The 20,896-nt window shown below is 37.1% G+C and overlaps 1 protein-coding gene across 1 annotated transcript in view; it reads right to left on the minus strand.

The window, feature by feature from the left end:
* Positions 1–1,417: 1,417 nt before the first annotated feature.
* Positions 1,418–20,896, minus strand: part of gmps (guanine monophosphate synthase) — a 19,967-nt gene continuing 488 nt past the window's right edge. Inside the window, exons 2-16 of the mRNA XM_052582773.1 lie at positions 19,455–19,633; positions 16,520–16,634; positions 15,614–15,711; positions 15,375–15,478; positions 15,058–15,251; positions 14,135–14,300; positions 13,258–13,409; positions 12,784–12,957; positions 12,336–12,441; positions 10,873–10,988; positions 10,524–10,649; positions 8,982–9,097; positions 5,699–5,829; positions 3,271–3,443; positions 1,418–3,191 (exon numbers count right to left, since the gene is read on the minus strand). Of these exons, the coding sequence (XP_052438733.1) occupies positions 3,090–3,191; positions 3,271–3,443; positions 5,699–5,829; positions 8,982–9,097; positions 10,524–10,649; positions 10,873–10,988; positions 12,336–12,441; positions 12,784–12,957; positions 13,258–13,409; positions 14,135–14,300; positions 15,058–15,251; positions 15,375–15,478; positions 15,614–15,711; positions 16,520–16,634; positions 19,455–19,633 (2,052 nt within the window). The 3' untranslated portion in view covers positions 1,418–3,089. The remainder of the gene's footprint in view (positions 3,192–3,270; positions 3,444–5,698; positions 5,830–8,981; positions 9,098–10,523; positions 10,650–10,872; positions 10,989–12,335; positions 12,442–12,783; positions 12,958–13,257; positions 13,410–14,134; positions 14,301–15,057; positions 15,252–15,374; positions 15,479–15,613; positions 15,712–16,519; positions 16,635–19,454; positions 19,634–20,896) is intronic.

The following is a 20,896-nucleotide window of genomic DNA, read 5'->3' on the forward strand; positions in this document are numbered from 1 at the left end:
GTAACGCAAAAGTAATGTAAAGCAATTAGTTACTTTTTTTAGGGAGTTACGCAATACTGTAATGCATTACTTTTAAAAGTAACTTTCCCCAACACTGATTATAATAAACACCTTCATATATCATTTTTATATATTTACGAGCTAAAATGGATGTGCATGTACAAATGTATTCAAAAAGGCAACCGCATATTTTGTCTTTATCATGTGCATGTATTTTGTGTTTACTGCATTATCTTCTCTCTCTCTCTATGTAGACTTATAGTTTGTTTCTATAAAAACTTTCCAAGAAGTGAAACAGTAAAGAAAAAAAAAAAAAAAAGTTTTCAGAAATTAAAAACATTGTAATTAAAGATGAGTCTACTGACTGGGACATTTACTATAGAGACAGATGAAGATGATGGGGTGAACAGCACAGCATCACCATGGGGTTTGATTTAATTGTGTTCGACATGCTTCAGCTTGTTAGGTGACAGCACAGCACTGGTGCTTGAACCTCCCCTGCTGTTTAGCTCTCTTAACAGGCTTGATACTGTATCTTTCCTTTCCTTTGGGATCTTGCTGTTTGTGGATGTGCTTGTCACTACACGTCCTTCAGCCAGAACAGAGACACACACCTGAACCCTCTTCCCAAGTGAAAGGGAGAAACACACACAAGCAGACTGAGTTCACAAACAACAGCCTGTCACGTTACACAATATCTGCTCCCAACACTTGAAAGATCACTAGTCATTAGTTTAACTACTAACAAGTTTGAACTGCCCATTTTTACATATTGTGCTGACACAGAGGACCCTTGACATTTACATGAAAATTGTAATAAAAATGTGTTCAAAAACAGCTGAAGAATGTATTCAAAATGTCTTTGGATTAAGAAATATATGAGTAAACATTGTGGGTTGCAATAGTAACCTGGTCCACTAGTGGGCGCAATTGCCTTTTTTTATTGATAAACGCCTTATTTGCCACATAAACACAGTAGTTTACCAGATTGTCTTAATGTTAGTCTCGATATAATTCCACAAATCCCATGTGAAAGTGCATAATCAAGTCATCCCCAACAGTTGTTATTGTTAATTTTCTATTAAAACTTGTGTCCATTACTTGAAGCAAAGCTAAAATCAAATATAATACAAAACCAAACATTTAAAGAATTAGGAGCTGAAAAGTGTAAGTTGAGGAGTGGTAATATTGCACTTTTCCCCCTTATGAAATATTGCATATGGTTATGCAAGGATTTATCAGAACATTACTGTTGTCTCTTATACAGAAATAGCACTAATTTCTTTCACATGCATGCATATACTCACTTTGCACAAAAAATATACATATTCTATAGTATTAGGTATTTTAACCGTTTAATTAACTACATCAGAAGTGTGAACCAAATGCAAATTGAATACAATTAATCAGTGGAAGATTTTGTGATGAGAGAAATCTGAACACAGAGTTCTTTATTAAAGCTCAGTTTGCATTATACAAATATCAGTTTCAAACTGCATGCGGTGGCCTGGTCTGAGGCACAATACTAAGGTAAAACAGCATTGTTTAGGTTTAGACAAAAATAAAAAATAAAAAAAAAGGGGGGGAAGGGGAAGGGGGTCAACATAGATTTGCATAAATTTAACTGAATATCATATAATATTGCAGTTTACCCACTAGGAATTTAAACGTGTTAGTTGTATTTTTAATAGACAAGTAAAATATACACATGATAAAGGAGACACTGAGAAAAAGACATTAAGAACAGGATTTGCAGTTAAGACAAGGAAGTTCATCTTGCATTGAGTTTTTTGCTGAAGTTTGAAAATGAAATCTTTGAAGACAATAAATATCAAGCATGTTTTTCATTTCACAACAATTCTCTACATCATAAATCAGACAGAGGGCTGGACACAGATCTCCATTTGAGCCCAATCAAAGCCCCCTCTCTCTATACATAACACGCTTCTGTTAAAGGAGTGGAATATTAATAATGATGAGGCCACATACACAGGAGGATGTGTCCTGTCAATCACCTATTCTTCTTCCCTCTGTAAATTGCCTTTCGAAACACTATTGTTCCACCTAGCCCAAAAAAAAAAAAAAAAAAAAATACCAAGGCCTTTACTGGTGAAAATAAGTACACACTTGATCTTGCACGCTTACAAGACCAGCCCAGGCTAACGATGCTATGATGGTGATGTAAAATGAAAACAACAAAAATACACATTTTCTCACTTTTCACTATTCAAATCTCAATAATCCTTTTCATGAAAAGACAGAAGAAAATAATGCAGCATTAAATAAAGTTGCATCCCTGAAAAACAAAATAACTGAAAAAAAAGAGGCACAAATTTCAGGAGGCCTTTAGATTAAGAGTCTCCTTCACAGAAAAATCTCTGTGATGAACCAACAGTGTAAGAGTGGCATTCAGCAAACTGACCTCATCAGTATTTGGCAAATAAACATCAATTGGTCACGTTTAAGGAGCTACTACTGCTAGTCTTTACCTGCCACTTCCATAGAAGAATTCAAGCATGAAATCCAAACCGAAATCAACACTGCACAAACAGAGTTAGTGAAAACAAGTTTATCATAAAGGCCAAAAGCAGCAACACTTAGAACGTAACCCTTGAACAAGTGGATTTGCTTAAAAAAAACGGCATTCTTCGTGTCATGCTGCAATGGACAGTCAACTGCCCTGAAATGACCTTTGACCTGCAGTGGCTACAACAGAAAGCATGGAGGAGTGACCTGTCACAATGCATTAATCATAGAGAGCTGATAAAAAAGTAATTAAGTCAATGTATCATCATTATTATCATCAGTGATGAGGATAATAGCAACAACACTTATAATACCAATATTACAACCAACCCCAGATAATAAGGCGCAACTGAAGTAGCATTGTCAGTTAAGCGCCAATCACAGTACAACCTGCCATTGTAGGGAATGTTCCGGTCTCAGTGGGACAATGACAGGGCGGTGTGCCTAAAGGGGGTCGCGGGAGTGGAGAAAAAGGGTTTGTGGGGAATGTAGCAGTACTGGGAAAGGGGGAGGTAGAAGAGGAGTCAACAAGGATAAATCGGAGGATACAAAAGTCCACGGTTCTACTCCCATTCGGTGGTTCCCGGTGGCTTGGACGTCAGGTCATACATTACTCTGGAGATGCCTGGGATTTTCTTGATCTCGTTGACCATCTTGAGAACCACCTGTGGCCAGGGGAGCACGAATTAGTGTGTGGAAATGACGTAGGGTTTTTATGTGTGGATAGAGGATATGATCTCTCACCTCTTCAGGTATTTGGTTGTCTGGAGTAGCGGCGATGCCGGTCATGAAGTCGCTGGTGATGAAGGTTCTGATGACGACACACCGTCTGCAGGACGGCTGCTTCTGCAGCGGGTCACGATCAAAGTGCAGTGGGGTGAGGATGACTGGCATCTGGCTGATCTTACTTGAGTAGCCTGGATATCAAGCAAAAAATTATACAAATATACATTTTAATATATGATGAATATATTACAACTTATTCATTTATAAGGGGTTCAATTGCATAGCACTGAAACCCTATTGTAATTGTTATAACGGCCGAGGATCAGCAATCTCCATGTAAAACTGACCGGCATGGCAGTAATCACAGTCTAATGCTGCGTTCACACCAAACGCGAATAGAGCGTCAAATTCACGTCTACCGCATCTAGTTTGCCACTTGAACATTTTGAATGCGTTCGCGCTAGGGCTGGGACAACGCGTCGAGGTCATCGATGACGTAAAAAATACGTAGACGCAAAATATGCGCATCGATTCATCGACCTGTTTTTATTTTTCTAAAAAACGTTTGCAAAACCTGTCCAACGTTATATAAGCAATCCAGGGGTTTTTCTGCATTGATCTTTATTTTTTGGCGGCTGTCAAAGCCTTATTTGACACACAAGTTACAAAAAGAGACGGTTATGTCTGCGAAGGTAAACTGCTGGGAAATAAAATCACATTTATTTTACACATGCTCATTTTCTCAGATGCTTGCAGAAAAAGTCTGATAAAAAAAAGTGTCTGGGTTAATTTTTTTCACGTTCCCTTGGTTGGTAGATGCACCAAAACCTGATTATAGCACTTAAAACCTGGATTTTAAGATTTTCAGAATATGTCACCTTTAAAACAACACCATGTAGCATTTGCTCATGGTTTCCCCACATGGTTGATAAGCACAAATGTCTGTAACCAGTGTTGTAAATACTGTCACCATATAAGCTTCCCTGTGGGCAGCAAAATACATGTGAATCTGTTGACTAATCTAACAGAACCAGCAAATGCAGAAACCTCAGTTGGAAACCATGTCCAACGACCAGGTAAAGTAGCCCAAGTTACACTATGTTCTACAAATATTATTGCATAGTTTTATTTACTGTTACTCCAGAATTGAAAACTACAATGACAAAAAGAATGGTATTATGTTAGCCAAGTTTTTTTTTTTTGCTCTCATAGTTTGTATGTAAAAATGAAATGTATGCCAAAAACGAAATTTACTACAAATTTCGAAATTACACAGTCTAATTTAGCTTAAAAACTACTCATGCTGAATTTTTTTGAGGGGGAAAGTCGTGGCCTAATGGTTAGAAAGTTAGACTCCTTACCCTAAGGTTGTGCGTTCGAGTCTCGGGTGCACTAAATTGCTGCCCACTGCTCAGGGTGTGTGTTCACTGCTGTGTTTGTGCACTTTGGATGCAGAGGACGAATACGGAGTATGGTTCACCATACTTGGCTGTATGTCACGTCACTTTATGCTGCATCTTTGTTTGGATCATAATTCAAATCCAGTGGTTGCCTCTTTTAAATGGAAAGAGCACAGACAAAGCCTTCCAGGGTTTCCCATAAAATTTTCTATTTGTGGCGGGCTGCCACAATATCAAAACTGACCTCCACAAAAAAAAATTCCAAAAGGCGTTGACTTTATAGAACAAACATGAGCACTGCAAGTTTTTAAAATCAAAAACCGCCTCAGGTGTTTTAATATCACTGTATTTCAGTAGAAAACCGATTGTTTTCAGAAAAATTTTGATGTAATTTTCATTCCATCTGGCAAGAATCAACTTTTGTGAGCCCAGCGCTGCTTTGTACACAGCCGTTACCTCGCCCTATCTCGCCCTCTCTAATAGCGCCTCCTTCTGGCAGAAAAACAATTAGCATATTTATATATGGGGGCGGGAGAGTGCTGCCACAAATAGGGGCAAATAGGCCTTTGGGGAAACTTTTGGCCTTAGTTTGTTTATATGAAGGGATTTATATTATTGAGTAACTGAGTAAAATTGCAATTTAGTTTTGCTGTATTTCAATTTCACAAATAAACGTGCAGCAATAGCCTAATAAAAGGACAGCTTTTCATTTATTGTATAATGTCTTCAATCTCAATAAAAAATAAATAAAAAGAAATAGTGAGAAAATCTAATCGTGAAATCAAAACCATGAATCGAATCGTAAGTCGAGTAAAATGTTACATCCCTATTTATTTGTAGATAGCCAACAGTAAAAACTGTATAAACAACTTTAACGTTTGCTGTCTTTGACTAATGTTGTCCAACCAAGCAGATTTTCCCCTCAGAGACATAAGTGTGGTGAAAGTGTTTACACAGCTCTCGCAGTAGCCATAGCTGTGGTGGGAGTGTTTACACACATAAAGGTTATGACAATGAAGCAGACAGCGGAGGCAGCCAGCTCTTACCGGACTCTCTTAAAATGGAGTGCGCTACAAAGTCTGCCTGTCTTAGCGTGCTGAGTACACCAGTGGTCAGGAAGGTGGGCGTGATGTCCGTTGGCGGCTCCTTTACATGTGGCCCAAAAACGTAAACAACTCTGAAAGGAAGAGATCAACAATAATGAAATGAATTTTGTATTTACGTTAAAAAGACATATTAAATGACTTTTACTTGACATTATGTCAACTGTTGTAAACTACAGTTCAGAAGTTAGCTGTTGGTATAATTTGTTGTAATGTTTTTGAAAGAAGCTTAAAGGGTTAGTTCACCCAAAAATGAAAATTATGTCATTATTGACTCACTCTCATGTCGTTCCAAACCCGTAAGACAAACAAAACATACATTTTCAATGGAGGGACAGAAAGCTCTCGGCCTAACTCTAAAATATCTTAAACTGTGTTCCGAAGATGAACGGAGGTCTTATGGGTTTGGAACGACATGAGGGTGAGTCAATTTAAATTTTTGGGTGAACTAACACTTTAATCCCACCAAGTATCAAAACTGATCAATCTAAAGACTCTTCGGAGATATGAAGGATGCGATAATCAAAAATATTGTCAAAATAATACAATTTAAAATGTAATTTATTCCTGTGATGGTTAAGCTCATATTTCAGCAGCCATTGGTCCAGTCTTCAATGACACATGATCCTTCAAAAAATCATTAGAATATGCTGTTCTGACCAGTTTGTATTAATATGAGTCCTTGCTGAATAAAAGTATTAGTTAAGTCTCGAAAATATTTATTTCTGTACCAACGACTATAAGTCTAAATTACTATAAGTTTCAGATTTATTCGTTGTTTTACATAAACACAATAAAAACCAAGGAAACACAAAATACAACAGTTAAACTTGTACATGTTTAAAAGTAAATATAAATAAAATAAGAAAAAAAAAAAAAAAATATATATATATATATATATATATATATATATATATATTTTTTTTTTTTTATACAAAAGCAATTTCCAATGGAAATTTGAATAATCTTCCCCTTTGTGGCAGCTCTCAAATCTCATTTGCAGTCATGTTTTCAACCATGTGAACTGAATTAATGTGAGTAACCAAACAGTTTCTGGTCCCCAATGACAATGCCCAATCACTAGTGATCGACCAATATTGATCTTTTTATATAACCGATACCAATTATTTGCATGTTTATGTGCCCTATAACGATATGCGGAAACAATATTTATTTACTGTTATAAAGTTAATAAATGACTGAGTGAAGAACATACTTCACTTTAGTTTTTCCTCTTTTCTCGAACTGGGTTCAAGTCTCAGGCCGGCAATACCACGACTTAGGTACCTTTGAGCAAGGCACTGAACCCCCAACTGCTCCCCGGGGTGCCGCAGCATAAATGGCTGCCTACTGCTCCGGGTGTGTGTTCACGTTGTTTGTGTTCAATGATGTGTGTGTGTGCACTTTGGATGGGTTAAATGCAGAGCACGAATTCTGAGTATGAGTCACCATACTTGGCTGTATGTCATGTCACGTCCTTTTTGATGGATTATCTATGTGACTCTGACTTCACGAGACTAACGATGAGCACAGACAACAGAGAGAATTAAATTCAGGGCTTTTATTTCCAACATGCGCTCATTCATGGCTGCATATTATTTAATTCAGGAAAGGTTGCGTCTTTATTGGGACAGGACTTGATTGATTATTTAACTTGACTCCGAGAGTTGGTCTCTATTTCTTAGAGCCAAGCTGCATAAATTACATATCAGGCATTTATGTAATGCATCTAATTTGTTATGTTAAAGTTTACTAACTGCAGCAAATCAAGTACCTGCACGCAAGTGTTGTTGTCTCGTCTCCCCTCTGACACACTGCAATGGCAATCTAGCACGCAATTCTCAAAACACCCAGCAGATGGCGATGGATTCATTTATGACAATGGATTCATTTATCGGTGAATCTGATATTACAAAACCGATACCCGATTATGGTAAAATAATTAAATATCGTGGAAAATATCAGTAAATCGATATATCGGTCGATCTCTATCAATGACTAGTATTTCAAGTTACAACCATCAGCTGTTTAGTTGAGACACATTCTTCAAAGTATCTTCTTTTGTGATCAACAGAAGAAAGCAGTTTATGCAGGTTTAGAACAACCGCGGTAAATAATGACTTATTTAATATTTGTGAGAACCTTACCTTTAAACCCCGTTCACACCACCAGTGACATACAGCGACAGAGTGACATAATCCCATGCATTTTAAATGGATAGCTTGGGACTTATGGTGACACGAGCTACAGTGAGCATTTGCAACGGAATGTGAGTGTGTGAAGTGATGCGTGTCAAGCGACAAATGTTGAGAATTCTTCAACTTTGTGCGAATATGCAGCAAATTTCGCCTCGAGTGCATGCAAGACAGGAAAGATTTCCTGAGCGGTTTTATATGATTTGATTGTAACCACATACATGGATATAAAAATTATGCGTAGAAAAGAAACTGTTTAATCTAAATTTAAAAAAAATTGACAGCCCTAATATGTACATTTGTGATATTTCGATATATTGCACAGCCCTACCTTATTCCAAATAAGACAATATTACGATTAAGGTGTTTACACGAGTTGCTTTTAGAATATTCCATTCATGTTCATGTGTTTACATGTTATAGTACATAGATCGATTAATGGCACACGTCATTACGTCGCCACATGACATAATCTGATGTCCCATCCGGAATTTCACGTATTAACATAGTTTTTTCTTCATTATGATGCCATATACAGTTTTGGGTGTTTCATTTTCAATTTTACAAAAGCTTTAAGTGCAGTTATATATTTGTAATGCTATACACGCAAACAGACAATGCCGGTGTTGAAGCCATGCTCTTTTATTTGCCGTCAAAAGAACCACTGACGTGTATATCCTGTGGCAAAATGTGGCAAAATTTCCTACACAACGGTGATGGTGTACACTTCAATGTGACTGAAACAAAAATACTCGACGTCTTAATTCAATTTGTGTTTACATCGAGTATGACAAAAATCTGGTACATGGTAGATCCTTAAGAGTATTGTCTTAAATGTGTTAAAATCTAATTACTGTTGTCCATGTAAAAATACTCTGTGACCTCAAACCTAATCTAAACAAATCATTTTTAACTAAAGCATAAGATGTTTAGGAGAGTTTGTCAATGGGGATGATTATCAGTGAAAAAGTTCCTAACATGGTTTATGGGAAGACGACTTGAGCAAAGAGTCAACCTGATTACGTCATTACCTGTTGATGGAGTGACAGATGCGAGGGATGAGTCTTGCCAGGAACATAAGTGAATCCCAGTGAGGGGCCTCTTTACTGCTCACTCCACAAACATAACTGTATGACCGGGAGTCACCCTGTACACAGATCATATGAAATCAGAGTTAGAAAGCACTGAATCCTCCAACATCTCCAGAAAGATTCATTTGAAACATTTGTGCAGAATGAGTACATTCTAAATGTGGAGAAAACGCCAACTGTTACCTATTATCCATTAACAACAACATGAATAAATACAGCGCACAGTATTTAAAACGTTTTGCCACTCTGTGTGTCAGCATGTCCCAGCTCAGGATCTGTAGACCGTGGTAATTTTAGCACAGCATGGTATATTAGTCTGTTAGAGGAACACCCAGCCATGCATCATCAACCAATGTGGTGAGATGCTGACTGCCTCTGTCTGGACACGTTCTGTCTAATGGCTTCATCTCACAGACGTAAACCAGCCTCCTCTGGCACTATGATTGAAAACCAGTCTATAAATACAAACATCATGAGATCTGCACACAGCAGCAGAGGAACGATCACTCTATATGCTGATATCCAGACTGTGCTGCACTGTCAGTACTGCTCTTTGACATTTTCAGTACTACAAAAACATCAAATGAAACACAGCAACAGAAAGGGAATAAAGCAACAGCGTGTGCGTTTCAATGAAACTGTGTTTGAAAGCCTAACCACAATCATTTTGAAGCAGGAAAAATGTCATCAGATAATGATTGGTGCTATGCAGCCAGACAAAATAGTTTGTCATTTGAGACAAAATAAATTTCACCTCAAACAATTGAACAGTCCCAATAACCAGTGCTATTTTAGTATATATATACCTTTTTAATTAGGTTTTACTGCCATATTTTAGTTTAAGTACTTTTGTAATATACATTTTTAATAGCTTGAGTCTTTTTTAAATGTATTTCTGCTCAACTTAAACTTATTCAGTTTGTTATCAAGGAAACATTATTTATTTTAAGTTTTATTTTTAATATTTATTTCGATAATTTTGAAAAGTTTTAGTCAAAGTTGTAGATCATAACATTGCAACTAACAACAATTAAAATGGCAACTGATGGGAAATAACACAGACTTGTAATTACTTGTTTTCCAAAAAGGTTTCCCAAACTCTCCCATCATGCCATTAAAAATCATGCACTCAGATAAGTTAAAACTTTAGTGAACTAGCCTAATAAAATAAGTTTTATTTTACAGTGATAGGATTGTCTCATGGGGGCCATTATGTTGAGCTCACATGACCTGCCAGATACTATTAACTTTATCTCAGTAACTCCAAAACTGGACACTTTTGCATGTTAATTAGGGGCTGACTGCTGAATGCATTTCTCCAATGGCATGTAAATGAAAAGTAGGCGTCAGCATAAGACCAAGGTGGCTGACATATAGGCCAGTGTAAAAAAATAACAAAATAACTAAGCAAATAATTCTTCTGCTTACATTATAAAAATGTCTGAATGTGACTTGAAAGCAATGGCAGAAAACAATGCTCACCTGAACACCGACAGTTTTAATTGGCAGCAGAAAGGCATTTAGTGAATGAAGGCTGGTGATCTGCATGAGTTTCTCTTCCTCCTCGTCTGATATGCATGACTTCACTCTCTGAAGAAGGGTGTGAGGCTGAATGGATTGACATCAAAAGGATTGAGATATTTATAGCATACCATATATAATCCAGAGGGAACTCTGGAACAACTGTGTGCTTTCAAGTATCCACTCTCAACTTAATCAGCAAACTTACAGACTTTAAGTTGAAGAAAATCGATTATTTAAGGTCACTGTCAATAATTCAACCAAGAAATAAGCAGTGTTTAAACTCGTGTGCACACACACACACACACACCTTTTTGACACTGGCAGAGAAGTCTGTGATGATTTTTAGGATGTTGTTGGTCTCTGTGAAGTCTTTACAAAGGTAAGGCTCATCGGCGCAGATTACTCTAATGGCAAGGCCTGGACCTGCAACACACATTACACACATTTCAGCAAAGCACTCAGATTATAGTCATTAATCCTCATTAGTCACAATTAATCTTTACATGTGCATCATACATTTTAAACATATAATAACCTTCAAAATTTGGGGCTTTACAGTATATTTCAATCAAAGGAATTTTCATCTAGGTTGCATTTACTGAATAAAAAAATAAATAATACTGTAATATTGTGAAATATTGTGAAGCTACATTATCCTTCAGAAATCATTCTAACAGGCATTTGCTGCTCAGTCTTTTTTTTTTTTTTTTTATGTTACAAATGAAAAGTAAAAAAAAAAACAAGTTGTATATATTAAGTTGCTGTGTAATGAAGTAGAATGACATCAGGAAAAATAATTGAACACATTAAGAAAACTATCAGTAATTAGAAAGCAATACTGCTCCTTTTCAGTGGAAATTAATATTAACGTTACCATCTCTTTCGGGTCTGTTGTGAGCACGTTCACAACACTGCAGTGATGCTGCTGATGTACGACACTGCTGACGCGTTACCTTTGTTATTGGGCACACCAGAAAACATGTCAGCAGCGTCGTAAATGCGCTCACAACTAGGGGTGCGCGATCACGATCGGTTGATCATTAATGCACCTCTCGTCAATAAAGCCGGTTCTCTAATCAGCTGTAAATTCCATCAGGTGCGTGATTTCACATAGAGCAGCTGTTACTACACAGAGCCGTTTTTAACTGACTAGCTGCACAAATCCACGTTCATTATCAGCGTTTATTTGCGCAGCTAGTCAGTTAACAACGGCTCTGTGTAGTAACAGCTGCTCTATGTGAAATCACGCACCTGATGGAATTTACTGCTGATTAAAGAAACGGCTTTACTGACGAGATGTGCATTAATGATCGGCCGATCTTTATCGTGCACCCCTACTCACAACAGACCCGGAAGAGAAGACATTGACGTTGACTTGGTGTGTTCTGGGCTTAATGACAAAATCTTAATTTTGGGGTGGAGTATCCCTTTAAACCCAGAACAAACCAAGTCAACGTCAGGCCATTGTTGAGCATTTGTCGGGTTAGTTTGTTTGGTGTGTTCCACACATCAGCTCTCGTTGGTGTTGGGGCAGTTGGCGCGAGTGAGAAATCTGATTGGATGTTCAGTTTTAGCAAATGAGTCAGTGCCCAAGAATTAAAGTGAAAGTTATGAAAACTAGGAAGTAAATGAAGGTGGCACAGACAGAAGGCTGTCTTAATGTTATGTAATCTTACCCAAACATTCCAGTATGCTATTATTTTCATAACAACATGAGCTGCTTAAAATGAAGAAAGTTACAAATTAATGTTTTGAATATTTCTGTCTTACCAGGGAAGGGGTGTCGAGAGACGATTTCTTCAGGGAGCCCCAGCTCTCGGCCTAATGCTCTCACTTCATCCTTATGGAAATCCTTCAGTGGTTCGATTACTTTACCCTGAAGGGCAAGACGTTTAGAAGAACCAGCAAACAACTTTTAGGATCAAGCCATAATTGAGTTCCTCTAACTTGAAGAAACTCCCAATTGTGCGCCTCTATTCTCACTGCAGGGGGCCAAATATATTCTAAAACCACTTTCTCATCTTCAGTTCACCAATGTTGACAAAAACTGTTAAACTGTTAATAGAAAAAAATATCGATTTATATTGATAAAGTGAAGAGTCACATGACTTTAAATGACAAGTTAGGCAGTATTAAGATATGTTGCAAGCAGGACTCAAACCTGCAAATACAACAATGGCAGCATGGCTCAACAAATTCGGTTGATGGTAATCTTTACCTCATCTCTGAGTTTACGGATGAGCTCAGTGTCGTTGTGGTGAGTTTTGATAACTTCGGCCTTCCCGCTAGCCAGGTGAGATGCACTCTCGATAAGGTCTGGCCTGAGCGTGCCTTGTGCCAAGAACACATCCTCTGGCTTCAGATTCATCTCTCCGATCACCTCGTTTGCAACCTAAAAAAATACAGGAAATCAGAGCCTCACTGTTCGGCTCCAAACTATAGTCCATCATCTGCTAAACATTCTCAGATCACTTCGTAACACAAGGGATTTTAATGCTCTATAATAGGAAATTCTCCAGGTGAAGTCTTGTTTGATGTGTACACAAGACATTTTAGGCGAATCAATACTTAAGTCAACAATTACCCACACTAACACCATTAAAGGACCATCTGATAATAATGACATCATCAATTCAGTTACTGGTCGAAACAAGGTGTGGCACACAGCCATCCACAAAGCAGAGCTACATACTTTTACAAACGTATCCCCAATGATTTTCCGTTTCTCTTCTGGATTGGTGGTCATGTTGAGTGTTTTGCTGATGCGTTTCCTGGGTGTCCGATCCTCTTCTGATATCGGAAGGGTCGTTGTGCCATTGTAAAAGGTGTGTGCTGCGTTTACAACTGTGAGGCAGAGAGAGTGACTTTTTAGCCTTGACACTGATGTGTTTTACTTGTCTTTCAAAGGGACAGTTCAGTGAAAAATGTAATAGATTTTGTTATAAATTTAACTTCAGGCCATCCAATAGGTGACTTTTCTTCAGTAAAACAAAGAAGATTTCTAACTGAAACTGTGGTCCTTGGAAATTCATAAAGATGTATTTAATGGCTACCGTTACTTCAAGAGTTAAAAAAGTATATATCAGGCAACACAAAGTTAATACCCATGGCTCCTGATACTGTATAGATGTTTTATGAAACGAAACAATCAGTCTGTGCAAGAAACTGAACATTATTTACAACATTATTACTAGAGATGCACCAAAATGAAAATTCTGGGCCAAAAACTAAAATTATGAAAATATATCTTAAAAAATAACTGAAAATATATTGTAAGTAGCCATATGTATTAATTTGTGTTGCTTGATATTCATTCTTGACTCTCAAAGTGACGATAGCCATTGGCTTTCCTTTTATTAATCACAAAGGACCACGGTTTCAGTTTAAAATCTTCTTTACTGTTCTACTGCTTTAATATAGATAAATAATAATGCATACATTAAATAAACTTGAATAATCAAAAGAAAGAAAATAAATAAAAAGCAATACATTATAAATAAAACAAATAAATAGCTTATGCTAAACCATTTAATTGACCGGAGTACCAAAAGGAACTTTCAGAATGTTACCTTTAAGTTTGATGCCAAGTTTAGTCAATGCCTCCTCAACACTTTGACTCTCTTTCTTTCTCATGAAGCCGTTGTCGATGTGAACAGCAATCACTTGCTCCTGATTTAGGGCTTTATTCAGCAGGGCCGTGCACACAGTGGAATCTACACCCCCACTCAGTAACACCTGCACACACACAAACACACACTGAGATCACACACTACGGACTGGAACTGTAAACAATACATCCAACAAAGCCAAATGTTCAAACACACAGACTACACTGTACACCAGAGATGAAAAACACAAATAATATTACTATGATATTGTGCTCATTAATAGATTATAAATCCAATAAAACCCTCAGTTTACGCTCCAGAGAGAAGACCCACTTTCCACAAGCTCAGGGAGAAAATCACCTTGTTTTAGGAAAGAATGCTAATTGGAATCTTTAATTAGTCGCCCACACACTCTCTTACACATCCTACTACCCAAGCACTGCCTGGAGCAACAGCAATTAATAGGAATTAAACAAATTAGAGTATTATGGCACTAATCACATATGTGCCTTTCAACCAAACAAAAAGCCCTTCATAGATCGAGTAAGATCAGCATCTCATTGAGCCCACAATAACCGTAACATCCACCAAACATGCATGCAAGTACTCGCTAACCAATTAAACCTAAGCTTTACTAAATAGAAATCTCTTGATTTTTATAATTAGTGAATGATTCCTCTTTAAATGTGACAAGTCTAATTTATGTGCCACTAGAACAGTATTATTTACAATTTTTGGGCCAGATTTACAAACAGCTTGCGCAAGTCCAAACCATCATTTGGCGTTAAAATAGTATTTTACCATTCAGGATTTAGTAAAGACGCGCAGTAAAGAATTAGTGTTGAAAAGGCTTGGGCACAGTTATTATTTTAAAAGATACGCACCAGAACTTTGGATTTGTCCACCTTCTCTCTGATCTCCCTGATGCAGTTCAGCTGACGGTTCTGTACTGTAAAGTTACTGCTACAGCCAGCAATCTCAAACAGGAAATTGCGTAGCATGTCCATCCCCCTCTCAGTCAGATCGACCTCTGGATGAAACTGAGTGCCGTAAAGTTTCTTCTGCTCATTAGCAATGGCTAAGACAAAAATGACGACAGGTAATGTCTTAAACCACAAATATCCACAAAGAATCCAGCACCAACAACACTTTTTTTAGATACAAAGCATGTCTAGGAAATAGGAAAAGTTTGTCTACCCACCAGCAACAATGTTTCCTGACTGTGCAACAACTTTGAATCCATCTGCTACTTTGTCAACACTGTCTCCATGTGTCAGCAGAACATGCTCATCCTTTTGCAGCCCCCTTGAAATACACAAAAGGACTTCAGCACAAGAAAACTATTAACTAATTTGCAAATGTATAAATGATAAAGTTAAGGCATGTACGGCACAGTGAAAAAAAATAAATAAAAATCTGCCATAATGAAGGTAGTTCTACCTAAAGAGTGAGCAGGAATCGTCCAAAGCAATGTTGAAAACACCATCCTCCCTCACACTCTTCCTGTGCACTGTGCCACCAAAAACTTTGTTCATCATCTGGGAAGCATAATAAACAAAAACATTTAGTGTTTTATATATATAGACATATCTTTATTTCAAATAAATGCATTTGAATTTTCAAGTCATTGATCCTGAAAAAGTGTACCACAGTTTTTACAAAAATATGAAGCAGCACAACAGTTTTCAGCATTGATAATAATAAGAATTGTTTCCTTATTACCAAGTCAGCATATTAGAATGATTTCTGGTGGATCGTGGTACACTGAAAACTGGATTAATGGCTGCTGAAAAATCAGCTTAGCCATAACAGGAATACATTAGATTCTAAAATATATTAAAACAGAAAACGGTTATATTTTTTTGTGTTTTTGATTCAGCATATATTATAGGTCTGCACAATTAATCGAATTTCGAATCGATTCGCGATTATGATTACGGATGTCACTTTAACTGTACGGAATCGTTTAAAGTCCACTTACATTATTCTGCGTGCTTAAAATGCATAGTTTTCTTTCTACATATTATCTTAAGGGTTTTTCCACTGTTTTAATTTTAGTTTTAGTATAACATTATAAATCCATTCATATTTGTACGTTTTTATTTTTTTTTGTAACTATACCAATCCCATGTATAGTTGACATTAGAGGATTAATACTACAGAAAACTACTAACAAATGGTATAAATATCATTCGATGTAAATTGTGATAATCTTAATAATAGCAATTACAATTTCAGGGGGAATAAACAACAATTATGATTATTGTCATAATCGTGCAGCCCTAGTATATTATCAATTAATTTTAGCATTATTATAATAATTATTATTGTTAATTCATTTCTCACCTGCATTCCATAGCAGATTCCGAGAACTGGTTTTCCGATGGTGAATATTGCTGGATCGAACCAGGGTGCATCTTCAGCATAGACAGAGTTTGGCCCTCCGGATATAATAATGGCCCTAACATTGGAGACAATAATTTGATTTGACGTATTATAAACCATTTTACATTAACCAAAATATAATTATAAAAATCCCAAGTGACTGAGAGTGCTGGAAAGAGTCTGGCTGTCAGTTGAATCATTGAGACTAGGAAAGTTTTAATGCAAAGGCTAGATCATTTAAGCCACTTCTCTCTCCAACTGTCCTTCTATCAGACACATTCCGACTCTCAATGTTCAAAGCTTCGGAAAAACACAACAGTTTTATTTCCTTTTATGTCCTCACAGGTGGAATACACAGCACTCGCATTGTGCTCTCTCAAAGACAGACCGGCTGACAAAATAAACCAAAATGACCGTTTATCTTCAGCAACTGGTACTAGGGCTGTCAACTTTAGTCGTTTAGTCGACTAATCGGTCGATGACGTCTTGGTCAACTGACATTTTTTACTGGTCGACCTGTAGCATATTTTTTTTTCGCCAATGAAGAAATTTTCATTGATTTACTCCTTGATATTTATTCCTTTATTACCAGTTATATATTGCTGCATTCTAAATATAATTAGCCTCTGTTTTATCCCAAACTTTAAATGCTTTAATTTCGCCATAACCGCGCCAGAGTTTAGCGCACCACGTGAACACTCGGGAACCGTACCTGTGGCTGGCTGCACTGCTGCTTCGCGCTCAGTAAGGAATATAGGTAGTTTTGCTGTATTCATTCAGATAGAACGCTATTTGTTTTGGCTTTAGTCGACAAAATTTCCAAGGAATCTAAATCTTTTGTCTGGCTGCATTTAAAAAAAAAAAAAAAAAAAAAAAAAACAACAAGACCGTTACTCCAATCCTCTGAGGCTGTAACGTAGGTCTCGCATCTAATTTGTGATTTTCGCTTAGAATGGAGGCATCCATGACAGTTACGGCCCATTTTATCGATGCGGACTGTAAAATGAATAGCGTTGTGTTAGAAACAAAGCAGATGGATGAAGCACACACAGGAGAAAATGTCGCTGTTGCGGACGCTTACCACATTCCACCAGAGAAGCGGGTGTCAGTCGTAACGGACAACGCTGTCAACATGCTCTCGATGGAATTACTGAAGGGATCTGGTCAATGGCCCGACGTGAGCTCCTCACTTTGCATTAAAAAAATCACTTAATTTTCAAAGAATTTTATTATTATTATAGTTTTATTATGTATTATTAATGTTTTTTTCATTGTTGTTTTATAAATACTCTATGACAATTGTTTAATATGTCAATCAAAATGCAAAACATCTGATGCAGATGCAAAACGCGTCTTTTTTTTTTTTTTTTTTTAAGTCGACTGATCGTTGCACAGGACAGGACTTTGGTCGACTAAGCATTTCTTTGGTTGACTACAGCCCTAACTGGTACCTTATAAATTTCTAGAAATTTCTGGTTTTAGGTCTTAAAGGAGAAGCTGGGTGATTATAACTGTACAATAACAAAATGTTTCTGCAGTTCCGGATAGGGATGCAAACGATTAATCGGCTATCGGTTAATTGTTGATAAGAGATTGCTCAATTAAGGCTGTCGATGGTCGGTTAACTAATTTAATGTTGGGCTGTGTGCGGCTCGTGCGCAGAACATGTGCGAGCGGCTGTGAGTGAAGGTGACGATATATGATTGCATCATCATTAATTCACAGTGTACTAATTAAGCTTTTAATGTGATGTTAACTTTAAAAGTACATTAAAATAGAAACAACACAAAAGTTATTCAACATGCAAAGCAATATAAAATGTAGTAACCAAGTCATTTCATCAGATAACTGCGCTTGAGGGCTGCGGGACACAGGACAGATAGACTAACTTATTCATTACCAGTACTTGTTAGGATTAAATTAAATTGAGCAACACTGTGTTTTGCTGCAGCAGCGCCGATGTAAGCAGTTCACTTAATGCGCAGTTCAGTCACGCGCGCCACAGTTACGTTTGGGATCATTTTATTTTAAATGCATTAATGTCAGTTGAAAACATTGCAATTGTGTTTTAAAATACAACAACGAGCACCACAAAACCATTTTAAAAGGTACGTTTAGCAGTCTCCATGCGGGAAAGGAAAGTCAACAAAGTAAATTGATCTCAAACGTATGGCGCACTCTCTTCATTTTATGAAATGATCATAATCAAATCTATTCATTTTATAATCCTGCTACTAGCATTTTATTCAGACTAAAACCCCTTTAATTCATGTGAGAAAGCATTTTGTGTGTGTGTCTTTTGCACATTCTGTCATGGCAGTGACTGCTGCCTGCAATAGATGCATTATGCAGCATTATGGTTAACGATTAATCAATTAACTGATCGTTAATTTAACGACAATCGATTATGGAATTAATCGATATTTTACATCCCTAGTCCCGGATAATGAATTCAAAAAACATTTGAACATAGAAAATTGTCTTTATTTTACACAGTTTCTATTTATAACACCTAAAGTACACGAAGACTCTAATAAATCCTGATCACAATTTTTACTCTTAGCTGCACCACATAACTGATATTTAATAAAACCTGAACTAAAATGGAATAAAACATACACCAGTACCTAACATTTGAACTTTTACAACCCAATAGCAGCGTTTTTACCCATTTATCACAAAGTTTAAAGATTCCAACTAAGAAAACGTGCTACAAGCACTGAAGATTAATCATTCTAATGTCTTCTGCTTTAAAAAGAAAGCCGGCTTTTGAGTCACAGAATGTTAGTTCAGATACTAAAGCCTGTCGGTTACCATATCAAACATTTCTACTTTGCAATTCAATGAGGTTTCCCTGGCACTTTTTAACATGAGAACCTGGCACCGACGGGCTCACCTGAAACCCTGCTCTCTGATGGCAAAGGCTGGCGTCTCCAAAGGCAGTATCTCAGACTGGACAAACAGCTCTCGTACCCGCCTGTCAATCACTTTCCCATACTGCGCTCCTGCATCTAGGATCACCACGGCACCCTCGTAGGCACATAAACCATCTTTAGGCTCTCCGATGATATCCAGCTGCAGATACACACATACATAAATAGCACAATTAAGAACACACATTACCTAATTCCCCATGCTAAGCAAGTAAAATGCTACTAATGAAATCTGCGATGCATTTAAAGGCGCATGGGTGCATGTGACTGGAGACTAAAGATGTGCTGCTTCTGATAAATCAGTCACACGAGTCACGTAAGGTTTAATATAGTTTTTTTTTTTACCAATTTGTGGTATCAGGCATATTGATTATTGGCAAATATTTGGTAATTTCAGTCAAGTTTGGTTATATTACTTATCATTAAGCCAGTCTTATTAAATGTGACCCTTGACCACAAAACCAGTCATAAGTAGCATGGGTGTTACTGTACTGTACTTATTGTTAAAAATCATAAGGATATTAAGTAAAGATCATGGATCATGTTCAAAGTTATATGATATTTTGTAAGTTTCCTACCATAAATACATCAACAATTAATTTTGGATTAGTAATATGCATTGCTAAGAACTTAATTTGGACAAATTTAAAGGGGGATTTTCTCGATATTTCTCCCAAAAATTTTTTTCCAGCTTTCAGATGTTGTATAAATCTTAATTAAAATGCTAACATGACACAACTCACACATTGATGCTTGAGAGATGGTCAGTATAAAACTTTTGAACAATTCTTGGACATTAATCATAACTTTGTTCATTCTGAATAACTTCTAGACACAACTTGCAGATCAGAGAGACAAAAATATATCACCTGCTATATTAATACAGAGAAAATGCACATACTACAAAAGCACGCATCTCACACTATAGTTTAGAAGTACGAAGCGCACCCACGTGCTTTGTAAGTTAATACGAAAACAGCACTCTCTGACTGACTCCAGCACACACTCAAAACCGTAGAAAAAGCCGGTAAAATGCATTTAAAGTCGTTTAATGAACACTTTAAAGAGTGCAAACACTAACTGGTAACGTTAATCATTTAATATACAAGAATGACCCCATCTCCAGTGTGAAAATGCACTGGCCTGTACACACAATTTCCAGCTCATGCCATGTTAACACAGACCAGTTTAAATTTTCAGTCTACCCTACTTAAATGTATAAAGTATAACTGAATGAAACTCAACATCTTTTCACGGTCGGCTGTTCATTTCAGCCACAGCTCTGAACCCTCATTAGCCATGGCAGCTCAGCATGTCACATTGATTGTAGCTAACTAGCATTAGCTTGTGCGCGCGAGCCCGGCTAGCTGTTTCTCAGTTCCGCGCGCGGGTGAGCCTCTGAGCT

Source organism: Carassius gibelio, chromosome B18 (assembly GCF_023724105.1).
Source record: "Carassius gibelio isolate Cgi1373 ecotype wild population from Czech Republic chromosome B18, carGib1.2-hapl.c, whole genome shotgun sequence".
In the NCBI taxonomy this organism is placed as follows: domain Eukaryota; kingdom Metazoa; phylum Chordata; class Actinopteri; order Cypriniformes; family Cyprinidae; genus Carassius; species Carassius gibelio.